Source organism: Euprymna scolopes, chromosome 45 (assembly GCF_053919585.1).
Source record: "Euprymna scolopes isolate OS-2025 chromosome 45, ASM5391958v1, whole genome shotgun sequence".
Taxonomy (NCBI): domain Eukaryota; kingdom Metazoa; phylum Mollusca; class Cephalopoda; order Sepiida; family Sepiolidae; genus Euprymna; species Euprymna scolopes.
The window spans coordinates 58,201,832-58,215,628 of NC_136526.1; the positions used below are offsets into that span (position 1 = coordinate 58,201,832).

Sequence of the window (13,797 nt, forward strand, 5' to 3'; positions counted from 1 at the left end):
ACTAATCGACTCATTGACAGTTTTATAAATGCAGTAAATAGTAGAATAATGAAAACTAATAGTGAACTTCAAGATTGAGCTGCAAAAATTGTTGATTTATTTGAACTATCCATCAAAATACACAAAAAATGATTTATATAGAAACGAATTGTGAGAATCTATATACATTATGTTAACATATTAGGGTTAAATATCAGCTCATAAAGTGCATAAACATTCACTGGATCTACCATATATGTTCATTATTCATCAATCAATTTACATCAAATATTGATTTCATGTGGATTCGTTTAGTTTAATAGTGAGCTGGCATACAGAGGAGCACACATTATATATATATGCATATATATATATATATATATATATATATATCATAAATTGAAAAACTGGTTTTCATTGAAAAAATTAAATGTACAGACATCTACTGAATCTTTAACATATCTAGCCAATATTCATTAATCTGTATTTATTTGAAGTCTAACATATTTTAAAACGTTTTCATGTGAAATGTATTTTATAAAAACATTTTACTGATAACTATGCATTTCTTCTACTCTTATGCTTAATAAATGGAACACTCGTTAGAATAATTGTCTCAAAAGCATACAACTAATGTACTTTTGGTGCATATGACTAATACACTCACGAGCCTTTTAATAAATGCAGTATTTAAGACATCCAAATTATTGAAAAGAAACTTACAGCTAATAGGGAAAATTTATATGAGACACTCAATTCAAGCTGCAAAATTGTAAGTTTTGTAGAATTATCAATTAAAATACAAAGAAAATTATATTTATTTCACGGTAGTTTTAGATATATACATTCCGTTATTTACGTAATGTGTATCATTTTATAAAATAGATAAACAGTCACAAATTTATTAGACATTTTCTGTTTTGGTTGATCTGTTCATCTGTGCTCACAATTCTTTTATATAGATATATATAACACATAATATATATTTTCATTTAAATATCACAAAATATAAATTGTAAAAGATCTACTAAATTTTAACTCCGTAAAACTGAAATAGAAATCTTTCTTATTATTATACACTCCTAGACTTAATAAATTAAACAATTGTTCGAAAAATTTTCTCAAATACATGTACATTTTTGTGCGTATGACTAATACACTCATGAACCTTTTAATAAATGCAGTATTGCAGATATCCAAATTATTGAAACGAAACTTACAGCTAATAGGAAAATTTATATGAGACCCTCAATTTTAGTTGCAAAATTGTCAGTTTTGTAGAATTTTCAAGTATAATACAAAGAAAATTATATTTATTTGACTGAAGTTTTAGATATCTATATACGTTCCGTTATTTATGTAAGGTGTAAATATCATTTTATAAGATAGTCACAAATTTATCAGACATTTTCTGTTTTGGTGGATCTGATCATCTGTGCACACAATTCTTATATAGATATATATAACACATAATATATATTTTCATTTAAATATCACAAAATATAAATTGTAAAAGATCTACTAAATTTTAACTCTGTAAAACTGATATAGAAATCTTTCTTCTTATTAGATATCAAAAAATATCATTTTATAAGATAAACAGTCGCTGATTTATCAGATATTTTCTGTTTTTATTCATCTGTACATGTAACTTAATTCATTTAATTATCTGTGCACACGATTCTTATATATATTATCAATTATTTTTAAAAACATATAGTGTATATTTTCAGTTAAACATGAGAACAATTCATGTAAGTTTATTGATCTAATTATCTGCACGCACAACTCTTATATATATTATCAATTATTTTAAAAACCGTATAGTATATATTTTCAGTTAAATAGAAAAATATAAATTATAAATGATCTATTAAATTTTAAATCCATTAAACTTAAACAGAAATCATTCTTATTCATTCTGTTTCTATTAAAACAAAAAAATAAGAAAAATATAAGAAATTAATAAAACTAAAAAAATCGTAAATATTTCAACTTTGAAAATGAACACTAAACCAGATACTGGAAAATTACCTAATTCTTGTAAAGTGTGTGGCCGTTCTTTTTCAAGAAAACAATATTTAGAAATACACATGCGAAGTCATACTGGAGAGAAAAAATTTTATTGTAAAATATGCGATTCTTCTTTTGAATGGAAAGAATACAAGTTAAAACATCTGCAAACACATACTGAAGAGAAATCATATGCTTGTGAAGTATGTGGCTCTTCTTTCAAAACGAAACCAAGCTTGGTCATTCACATGCGAACACATACTGGAGAGAAACCATATTCTTGTGAAATATGTGGCTCTTCTTTTACAAGGAAACCTGACTTGGTCATTCACATGCGAACACACACTGGAGAGAAACCATATTCTTGTGAAGTATGTGGCTCTTCTTTTACACAAAAACAACATATGAATACACATATGCGAATACATACTGGAGAGAAACCATATTCTTGTGAAATATGTGGTTCATCTTTTGAACGGAAACAAAAGTTGTTGCTACATATACGAATACATACTGGAGAAAATCCATATGCTTGTGAAGTATGTGGAACTTCTTTAACAACGAAATCAAGCTTGGTCATTCACATGCGAGCACATACTGGAGAGAAACCATATTCTTGTGAAATATGTGGCTCTGCTTTTACAAGGAAACCTGACTTGGTCATTCACATGCGAACACATACTGGAGAAAAACCATATTCTTGTGAAGTATGTGGTGCTTCTTTTACACATAAAAAAACTATGCTTATACATATGCGAACACATACTGGAGAGAAACCGTATTCTTGTGAAATATGTGGTTCTTCTTTTACACAGAAATATACTATGTTGCAACATATGCGAACGCATACTGAAGTAAAACCATATTCGTGTGAAGTATGTGGCTCTTCTTTTAGACAGAAAAGAAATATGTTTAGACATATGCGAATACATACTGGGGAGAAACCATATTCTTGTGAAATATGCGGTTCATCTTTTGCACATAAACATCACATGTTGGAGCATATACGAACACATACTGGAGAGAAACCATATTCTTGTGAAATATGTAGCTCTGCTTTTACAAGGAAACCTGACTTGGTCATTCATATGCGAACACATACTGGAGAGAAACCACATTCTTGTGAAGTATGCGGTTCCTCTTTTACACGGAAAACACATATGATTACACATATGCGGACACATACTAGAGAGAAACCATATTCTTGTGAAGTATGTGGTTCGTCTTTTACACAGAAACATACTATGTTGCAACATATGCAAACACATACTGGAGTAAAACCATATTCTTGTGAAGTATGTGGTTCTTCTTTTACACAGAAAAGAAATATGTTTAGACATATGCGAATACATACTGGGGAGAAGCCATATTCTTGTGAAATATGCGGTTCATCTTTTGCATATAAACATCACATGTTGGAACATATACGAACACATACTGGAGAGAAACCATATTCTTGTGAAATATGTACCTCTGCTTTTACAAGGAAACCTGACTTGGTCATTCACATGCGAACACATACTGGAGAGAAACCACATTCTTGTGAAGTATGTGGTTCCTCTTTTACACAGAAAAACCATATGATTAAACATATGCGAATACATACTGGAGAGAAACCATATTCTTGTGAAATATGTGGCTCTTCTTTTACACATAAAAATACTATGTTGCAACATATGCGAACACATACTGGAGAGAAACCATATTCTTGTGAAGTATGTGGCCGTTCTTTTACTTATAAACAGACTATGGTGCGACATATGAAAACGCATACTGGGGAAAAAACCATATTCATGTGAAGTATGTTACTCTACATTCATGAGGAAACACAGCTTGGTCGTACATATGCAAACACATAATGGAGAGGAGAGAACTTAAATGCCTACGAGACACTTACGTCTTTCTGTACAGGGGTTTGTCAGAACAACCTGGCATAGGGATACTTTCTCCACAGAATTAAACCCTGACTAAATATTCAAAATCACACAATATTCCATGCCCAAATAAGATCGCCTCACTACGGCTTACCCACATTAGCTTTTACGAGGAATGTTGCACCTTCTCCAAGTGATGTTACCTCAAGTAATAGCACAAAGCTGGATACTTTACCAGACTAGATAAATTCTTTTCCTGCAATCCAGTAAGACCAGGAGACCAAAATTAAAGATATAATACAACATATGAAAATGGTTAAGTGGGAAGAGGAAAACTATGTTCTCAATTTCTTTACTAACTCAGTGTTTGAGAGATAAAGAAGTTTAATACGACATTTGTATATCTATGTATCTCATATATAGTTTAAGTGTTAGCCTCAGGTTGTGAGACACTTGATTTCTGAGACATTCGACTGTAGTAAAATAAAACAAACAAGAGAGAAACCATATCTGTGTGAAGTATGTGGTTCCTCTTTTACACATAAAACCTATGCTTATACATTTTCGAATACATACTGGAGAGAAACCATATTCTTGTGAATTATGTCACTTTACATTCATGAGGAAACACAGCTTGGTCATACATATGCGAACACAGCTGTTAAACCAGATATAGTGATTTGGGACAGAGCAAACAAAAAAGGGACCATAATAGAGGTCAGTGTACCCAATGATACAGGGCTTAACAGAGTTGAGAGGGAAAAGATAACAAAGTATCAAGGACTTATGTATGATATGAAACGAAATTGGAAATTAAAAGACGTTTCAATTATGCCAGTCATCATAGGAGCAACTGGGCTTATGAAAAAGAACTTTAAAAAGTACATAGCAAGCATACCCGGTGAACCAAGGGCAAGTTAAATACAAACGATGGCACTGAAAGGGACGGCTAGAATCCTGAAAAGATCTCTTGGTTGGACTCACTAAAATAGGGGTAAATGTCAGACATCTGGTTGGATGTCCCATCCCCTAGAAGAAAAAGTTTAAGAAAAATGAAAAAAAAAGAGAGACAAAATGAATAAAAGTAAAATAAAAGAAAATACTGGCAGGCTGGCACCTAGGATGTAACAGCCACATAACTCATTCATGCACCAGACGGCAATAAAAGAACAATGCTACATGCTCTGAAAGTTACAATATTACAATATATACCAGAGACAAACCGGGATTAACCATCAGACCTTGAAAAAGAAGGCCCTGGCCTTATAACACCAACAACTGCAGCAACTAAAAAAACATATACAAGAGGATTAAAATCCGTGCGATTGACTGTTGCTCCAAAGAAGGTGTTTTGCTGCTGCTATTCAAATCTTGAAAAGTGCAGCAAAACATCACATGAGATCTTACTTAGGAGAATAAGAAACTCTAACCTTCCTAAGGAAAAGAAAGCTACGCCAGTTACCTGCCTGCGATCCCTGGTTTCCCAGATGGGGAAATATATACAAGAAGAAGAATGTACCCTCATAAAGAAGGAAGGTCCCAAAGAAGAGGAAAATGACTATTTTCTTATCTGGGAAGAGGGAAATAACAAAGACAAGAAGCTTGATGGGAGAGGGTGGAAAAGTGGACATTGTTATTGGCTATGGATTAAGTTCAAGCCAAAGAAAATATTAAACAGAGCAATGGAGGAAAATATTCGACTTTTACCCAGGCAAGAGAAATATTCAACCCAGAAAAATAACCAAACAAAGGTGCAACAGTAAATATTTGTTTAGTGAGGCTGAGCTTTACTATATAAAGTCAGAAATAGCAGCCCTCATAAGAACCAACAAAAATCCACTTGAAACCTCTATAAAGATGCCAAAAATAACCATCGACAAAAGCAGAATAAATCATGGGTAGAGCCAGAATCACACCACCAGTCATTAGTGGGTCAAACTGAACAGTCTGAACCCATCTTTTTCACTATCACGACTCCCTCTACCAGAGATTTCCAACCAGCATAGGCTGAGTATTCATTACTACCAATGAGACTTGGTTCTTTCTCATCGCTATCAATACCTGAAAAACTGCTATCATCTCAAGAATTGTAAGAGGCAGATGATGAACAACATACAGGAAGAACTTTGTGATACCATAAAGGAAGTACAGCTGATGAGCATGGAAGAAAGCAATGCTGATAAAAATTCAAGCTTCAAGAGCGACCAAGGCAGGAAGTAAAACATAAATGCCGCTCTCAACAGATTTTTTCCTCTTAGGATATCCTTCACAGAGCTGAATAAAATCACCTATGCTGCAGGACTCTACATTGTCAGAAAAGCACTCCCTCAATTCCAAAACAGTGCAAGTCCAAATCAAAAAATATTACACCAGCATGGAAAGGAAGCTCCAGAAACAAATGAACAAATCTAGAAAGGAATTATCTCAGGTAAGATAATTGATAATTGTGGCAGTGATTAAAAACATCATCTACACGCTCAGTTTCCAATATCAGATAAAAATAGAGGAAATGTAAAAAAGTTGCAAAAGAACTAGAAGGCAGTAATTGTTATGGACTATGGATTATGCTCAAGCCAAACACAAAACAGAAAACAGAGACATGTAGGAAAATATTCTTTAAATTCTACCCAGAAAAATAACCTAACAAAGGTAGAAGAGTAAATATTTGTTTAGTAAGGCTGAGCTTTACTATAGAAAGTCAGAAATGGTAGCTATCAGATAAAACATTAAACAATATCATTTACAGGCTTTCCAATCTTAGGTATGGCGGCGATTCAGGAATATCACCTTCAGGCTAAGTTTCCAACATCAGATAATAATAGAGGAGATAGAAAAAGTTGCAAAAGAACTAGAAGGCAAAATACCAGCACTTGACAAAAGGATCAAAGCAAAGGAAAACAAGCAGAAGGCACCATAAAATAAAGATCCACCATAAAAGCAAAATCTTGAAGAGTATTGGAGGACTCTGGGGATGAGGGACCTAGCATCTTTGATGCCAATTAGATCTGAGACTGGAACAAATGAAAAGTCGTGAATGTCGGAACCAAAGCTAATATCTACAATGGTAAAAAAAGTTGGAAAAATTCCTAAATTAAAAAAAAAACTGGAATTGAAAACTTATCTAATCTTTGGCTTAAAATACAGCACTCCATATTTATTATGGTATCTTCTTTGCTACACCGATAGAGGGCTAGAAAGCCACACCAACATGGCTATTAAAAGGTGATACCACTCTCATACCTAAAACGGTTGAGACACTAGAAAGTACATATCAATCTTCTGTCTCACTACCACTTAAAAATTTTCACTAGCCTTGTTGAAGACAGTATTCATAACCACCTTTCTTCAGGAGTAAAACTTGAAAAAGAACAGGTAGGATTCAGGAGGAAGTGGTAAGGCACCAAGTGCTAGTTGTTGATTAACAGACCCTTCTTGAAAACTGTAGGAAGAGGCAGAGAAATCTAAGCCAGTTCAGATACTGAATTAAGTGAGCTTAATTACAAATTGTACATACCTTGTCTAAAGATATGACATTTGGTCTAGATAAATGTGCCAACTGTTCTAATAGAACTGGGAAAAAGATCCATATAGAAAACGTACAGCTTGATGAGGATATCGAGATCAAAAACCTAGAAGAACAGAAAAATACAAATATCTTGGCATAGAAGAAAACGATGCAATTCAGCGTGGCAGAATGAAAGGAAAAATACAAGCCAAAACAAAGTGACTGCCATCAACCAACAGAAACATTATACAGAAACCAGTGCCTACCAATACTGTATCTCCCAAGATCGGCAGGATGTATGTGTTTGTCAGAGACAGATGATCAACACTGAGCCACCATTGTAAGCACTGGGCAATATCTTATAAGCTGCCAGAATCCAAACCTTAAAATAGTATATGAACACCAAGAAAAGAGAGCCAGTAGAACTACCTCTATCACAAAACTGGCCAAACATTTTGCACGAGACTGTCTTACAAATGAGAAAGAAACAAAAAGCAAGCCTGCAATGGGAATAGCCCAAAAGACTCGGCAAAATACACTAAGACCTTTCATTGCAGAATACTGAAAGAATGGGTCAACGAACATTGAACCAAGTATTTCTTGGGGGAACTATCACAGGAATATATAGATAAAGAAGGCTCTGTAGATTCTCTTAAAAAAGGATCTCTTCGCTATGATCAGGAGAGAATGGTAATGGCTGCTCAAGATCAAGGCCTGGGAATATGTACCCGAATGAACAGTTGTTTATAAGTCATACACCATTCACTATGACTATCGGATTCCTATATCTACATACATATGATAAAAAAATTAAAACAAATTGAGAGAAACCATTTTCTTGTGAAATATTTTATTCTTTTTTTACACAGAAACAAAATATGTTGAAACATAACACATACTGAAAAAACATATTCTTGCAAATATATAATTCTTCTTTTACAAGGAAACAATCATGTCACGACATATGCGAGTGTATACTAAAATTAAAATATTTTGTTAACTATTTTTGTCATCTCTTTTATAAGAAATCCAATATGCTGCACGTGAATATTTATTGTAAAGAAAATCATATTCTTTTATAAAACTTTCACCTTTTACAGACATTATGTGGTTCTTTATATCAAATGAATTTAATATTCTGATGCTACAAAGCAATCATATATTATTTTAGTAACTTTATGTTGCAATACAGTCGAACACATATTTTGCAGTGTGTGACTTACACATATGCAAATTATCATATAGTATGGAATAGCGTTTTAAATTATGTTGGAAATAAATAGTTGGTTTCATTTATTTAAGAAAAGAAAATGTTTTCTAAGACAAAATCGATTGGAAAATAATATTGTAAACATTTGGAACAATTTGTTGGTGCATATGTTTAAACATATTTTCTAGAAATTAAATCAATAAAAAGATGAATAACTTTATGAATAAAATGAACCTATGATAAAAAACATCGTTTTATAACAAAAAAAAATGTAATTTCAAAATTTTATAAAATTCATAGCTGATCTTTTGTGGATTTATCGAAAATCAATTTTTATTTAAGGTGAGAAAATGATTTTTAAAATAATATTTCTTATTATGCCTTTATACTTTAACAGAAAAATAAAATATCACCCGAATTGCATAGAAAATGTGTGCAGTTTCTCCTTATTTGAATTTGTCTATTTTCTTTCAGATATTTATAATGTTACCAGAAGGTGTGCAGTTTTCTGTATCTGTATATGTATTTGTCTATTTTCTTTCAGATATTTTTTTTTTGCCAAAAACTTATAAATGTCTTAATTTTCCAAGTACGTACATTATAAAGACTTTTTTCAGATTTTTATAGTAAAAAAGATTACTTGTGGACCATTTATAGACTTGCACCTAATATTTCTACATATATATATATATATACATTTATACTTTAACATAAAAATAAAATATCACCCAATTACCAGACGTTGTGCAGTTTTCAGTACCTGTATATGAATTGGTCTATTTTCTTTCAGATAATTTTTTGTTACCAGAATGAAACGATTTTAAATAAAATTCATGATTTATAAAACATACTCCGAAAATGGATTATTAGTCGGAATAAAATATTTTCTAACACGAAAACGATTTGAAACAGTGTTATGTTAAAAACATTCTTCCTTTAATAATTCGTATATTGAATTCTAATTTTTGTATGAAATATTTTATTTCATACTACTAATAAGATTAGGTCAGTGATAATCAAAATAATTTTTCTATTATGACAGATTTTGTAAAATTAACTTTCGTTTAAAAACATTTGGTATATGTTAACTTCATTTTTGTATGAGGTTTTGTTAAAATATAGAAAATAAATCCACGTTTCATTTCATGTTCTTTTCAAAATTATTTGACAATATAAAATTTTTTGAAATATTCTTGCGTTTCTTTTAAAGTTTTATTCTATATTTTTGTGTTATTCTCTTAAACGAAATTAAAAAATCGTTTTAGGAAAAAAGTAATTACTTCAAACTCAGTCGGTGATGAGAAAGTAATGTTTGGGAGGAGGAAGTCATTTCTTTGGTGAAATGCGTTGTCAGAATTTGTTAGTGAAAAAAAAAGTTTCAATGTAAGACAACAAACAAGTAGTATTGCAGTCAAAATAAAGATTGAAAAATAAATTGAAAGATAAAATGATTTCAAGGAACAACCGGAGTAGGAGGAGTAGAAAATACAAGAAACAAAATTCATTTTTAAAATCAGGGAAATTGTTTTTAACGTTTTACATGTCATAAGGTAAAATTGTGTTTGTAATATGGACTTGCATTTTAAAACAATGTTTACGAAACTCAATACTGTTTTAAGAAAAATTCATTACACTGACTTAATATGAGAGTGAGAAGGAAAAACGAGTAATGGAGTTTTATTGGTTGAATTGAAATGTTTTGGTAGAATTGTTTATTAAAAGAAAATCTGCATATTCAAGTTTATCAATTGTCTTGGTTTCATCTAAGCTTCCCAGAATGGAATATACTGCTTGCTGTCTTTGCTGGACAGAACTATTGAATTTAACGATATATTGCATATTGCACAAGTGACTGTTTTTATTAGTTTTCCAATCCTGAGAAAAGAGTGAATTTCCTATATAATATAACCTATCAAGGTTTGCTTGTTCCTCCTCACTTTTTTGTGTCGATAACATCATAATTCCCTCTTATTATATGCGGCAAAATATGTCATTATAACTTGTTCGCTATAAAGAAACATATAACATTAATAAGCCTATATAGTCATGAACACAAAAAATGCATGTGAGGAAATACATGTGATATTTCATGAATATTTTTTACGACAAAAGAAATACAAAAAATTATTCAATAATTCAGAACTATAATTGAGATAATGACTCATTAAGCTACAAAACCGATGTCTTTGACCCATGACCACTTTCTGAACATCGATACCATTATCATCAGCTATTATTTTCAGTGGACTGTTTAATGAGCTTTATAAAAAAAGTTAATAGAATAATTTAAAATGTCAAGCTATTTGTGATTGTCTGAGATGATCTGGTGACCTATAGGGCAAGACAATAAGTCCAGGCCATTACAAAACTGAGCACATGGAAGCAAGAACAATCGAAGAAGTTCAGTTCAAACTTTTAGTGACAGTCAATGCGATTATAGTAGACGATGTTGATATTGCCAGGATGTGGCGGCTGCAGTGACTGGAAAGTTGGTCAGCTACTTGAAACAAGGACGGCATCAATCGGCTCAAGGATATCGTCTGGTGTGAGCAGGAGCTGCTAGAAAGGACATGTCCTGCCTTGATAGAGTTCAAAATAGACTTCGTAGCCTTGTAGGAAATGTCCTTTTCTCTTCCCTGTAACCTTTATCTCACAGAAGAGATGTTGCGAGTTCATCTCTGCTTTATTGTTTTTTTCATGGCAAGTGCTCGACTGAGCTTCAATCTATGATCCCCCTCCCCAAACTTTCACAAGAAACACTCGTCTAGCTGAAGACATTATCAATAACTCCCCCACTCTTTATCTGTGCCTAAACCTAAACGTAGATTCCATATTTTATATTATGGGTTGATACAGCTGAATATTAGTTAGAATCATGTTAGTAATTTGTTAGTGAAACATTCATTGAAGAGACGAAACACACGTGGTATCGTAACGAGGAATTTATTTACACTGAATAGAAACAAAGTAGTTTACTACTAAACAGAGTGTCACTCAACGGTATTGAGAGGTTGCAGTCAAGAGTGACGGTGGCAGTTACTAAGTCAAAGGGAGATAACTCGTGTTTACTCCATATGTAGCATCTCCAGGTTTTTTTTTTTAGTTTCCATTTTAATTGTGAAAGAATACGGACAGTATCGTCTTTCTTTAGTTTTGGTAGTTTTTTTTTAATTTTTATTTATTCCACGCTTTATCATTGTTTTGTTATGCATGATATTTGGAAGATTTGTCCTTAGCGTTCTTTTCATCAACTGTTGGGCTAGGTGTGTCAGAAATTTCGTGAAAAATATTGAATGATTTCACCCCGTCTTTCCAAGCTTATAACTCATCGAAAAATGTAATTCAAGCCCTAATTTTTTTTTCAATTAAAGGAGTAAAGGCCAAAGTTTCATAAAAAAAAAACGTGTTTTTTTTTTTATTAAAAAGGTTTTAAACTTCGAACTTTACAGGTAAATTTCTAAAAAACACTACTTTTTTTGTTTTAAATGTGAATATTTTATTTATTGATCTTTTATCTTCAATTTGTGATACATAACACTTTGGTGAGTAGATTAATTATTTACTTTTTAATAGACATTTCAAAATGGGAGGCGTAAATTATTCGACCCCCTGTCTTTCCAAGCTTATAACTATTCGAAAAATATAATTCAAGCCCTAATTTTTTTTTTCAATTAAAGGAGCAAGGACCAAGGTTTCATTAAAAAAAATAAAAACAAAAGAAAAAACAACGTGGTTAAAAAAATTGTTTTAAACTTCGAACTTTACAGGTAAATTTCTAAAAACACTACTTTTTTGTTTTAAATTTGAATATATTATTTATTGACCTTTTCTCTTCAATTTGTGATATATAAAACTATGGGGAGTAAATTAATTATTTACTTTTTAATAGACACTTGAAAATGGGGGAGGCGTGAATTAAAAAAAACGTTTGTCTAAAATATTATATTCGGTTTATTGGAAAGAGCATAAAATTTCCCATTGACCCTGAAAATATCGTAAAAAAAAGAAGGGTCTGGTTTTATTCCTACATATGTTAGTTGCTTTGTTGCAAATTCACATCTATTTTTGTTCAATTTTAATCCAGCTTTGCGTAATTGACTAAATACTTTATGTAATGTTTTTTTTTTATGGTCCTCTAATGTTTCTGACCATATTAGTATGTTGTTCTGTGACTTCTTTGTTCCAGGTATGCCTTCTATTATTTTTGCAACTTGTGCTTGAAAAATTTCAGAGGCGCTATGTATTCCATATGGCAGACGTGTGAACAAATAACGACCAAATGGCAAATTAAATGTTAATAGCTTAGAGCTTTCTTTATCAACGGGTATTTGCCAATATCCATTTGATGCGTCTAATTTCGTGAAATATTTTGGGTTTTCCATTTCTGCAAATATTTCCTCGGCAGTGGGTAATTTGTAGTGTTCTCTTTTTTATGACCTTGTTTAGGTCTCTAGGGTCCAAACATAGTCTTAATTTTCCGTTTGGTTTATCCACTATTACAAGAGAACTTACCCAATCTGTTGGTTCTTCAAAGGGTTTTATTATTCCCATTTTTGTCATTTTTTCTAACTCTTTTTTTAATTTTGGTTTCATCCAAAACGATATGTTCCTTGAAGGATTTATGACGGGTTTTATGTCCGGATTTATGGTTATATGATGTGTGACTGGTAATTTTCCGATGTCACCAAAGCAATCTTTATATTTTTCTTTTAATATTTCTATGTCCGTCTTATTTATTTCATACGTTCTTTTTATCAGTTCTAGCTCTTCCGCTATTTCTGCGCCAATTACTGCGTTTGCATTTGTATTCGCCACAATGAAATGCGAGCTTATTTTTATATTTTTATTTTGTAATTGTATAACACAGCTCCCTATTGTGGGAGTTTGCGTACAGTTGTAGGCAGTTAATTTTATTGACGTTTTCTTTAATTCTGGCTTTGGTTCAATAGTTTTATATATTTTTACTGGTAATACGTTTACTTCAGCACCTGTATCGATTTTGAAGTTGATGAGTGTTTCGCTGTCTCAAATCTTTACTTTCCCTTTGTAAGTTTGTAGTGTTTCTACATTTTTTTTCAATATGGCGTCCACGTTTAAATGGTTTTGCTCCACGTGGTCCGAATTGTATGAATGTCCGACATTGTATAGTTTTTTTCTTTTTCGTTTGACACATTCGAGCGAAATTTTTTTAATGCAATTTTGCAGTTTTTATTGTA

General features: G+C 31.8%; 1 protein-coding gene across 1 annotated transcript; it reads left to right on the forward strand.

The window, feature by feature from the left end:
- The first annotated feature begins 1,511 nt into the window (after window positions 1-1,511).
- LOC145269743 (uncharacterized) lies at window positions 1,512-9,011 on the forward strand. Its single transcript, XM_080125469.1, has one exon. It carries the CDS (start codon window positions 1,983-1,985, stop codon window positions 3,789-3,791), a length of 1,809 nt encoding a protein of 602 aa, XP_079981595.1. The 5' UTR covers window positions 1,512-1,982; the 3' UTR covers window positions 3,792-9,011.
- Window positions 9,012-13,797: the final 4,786 nt, after the last annotated feature.

What these genes read in the sequence shown, in the direction of transcription:
- LOC145269743 (XM_080125469.1), top strand. Translation starts at nt 1,983, where the DNA reads ATGAACACTAAACCAGATACTGGAAAATTACCTAATTCTTGTAAAGTG.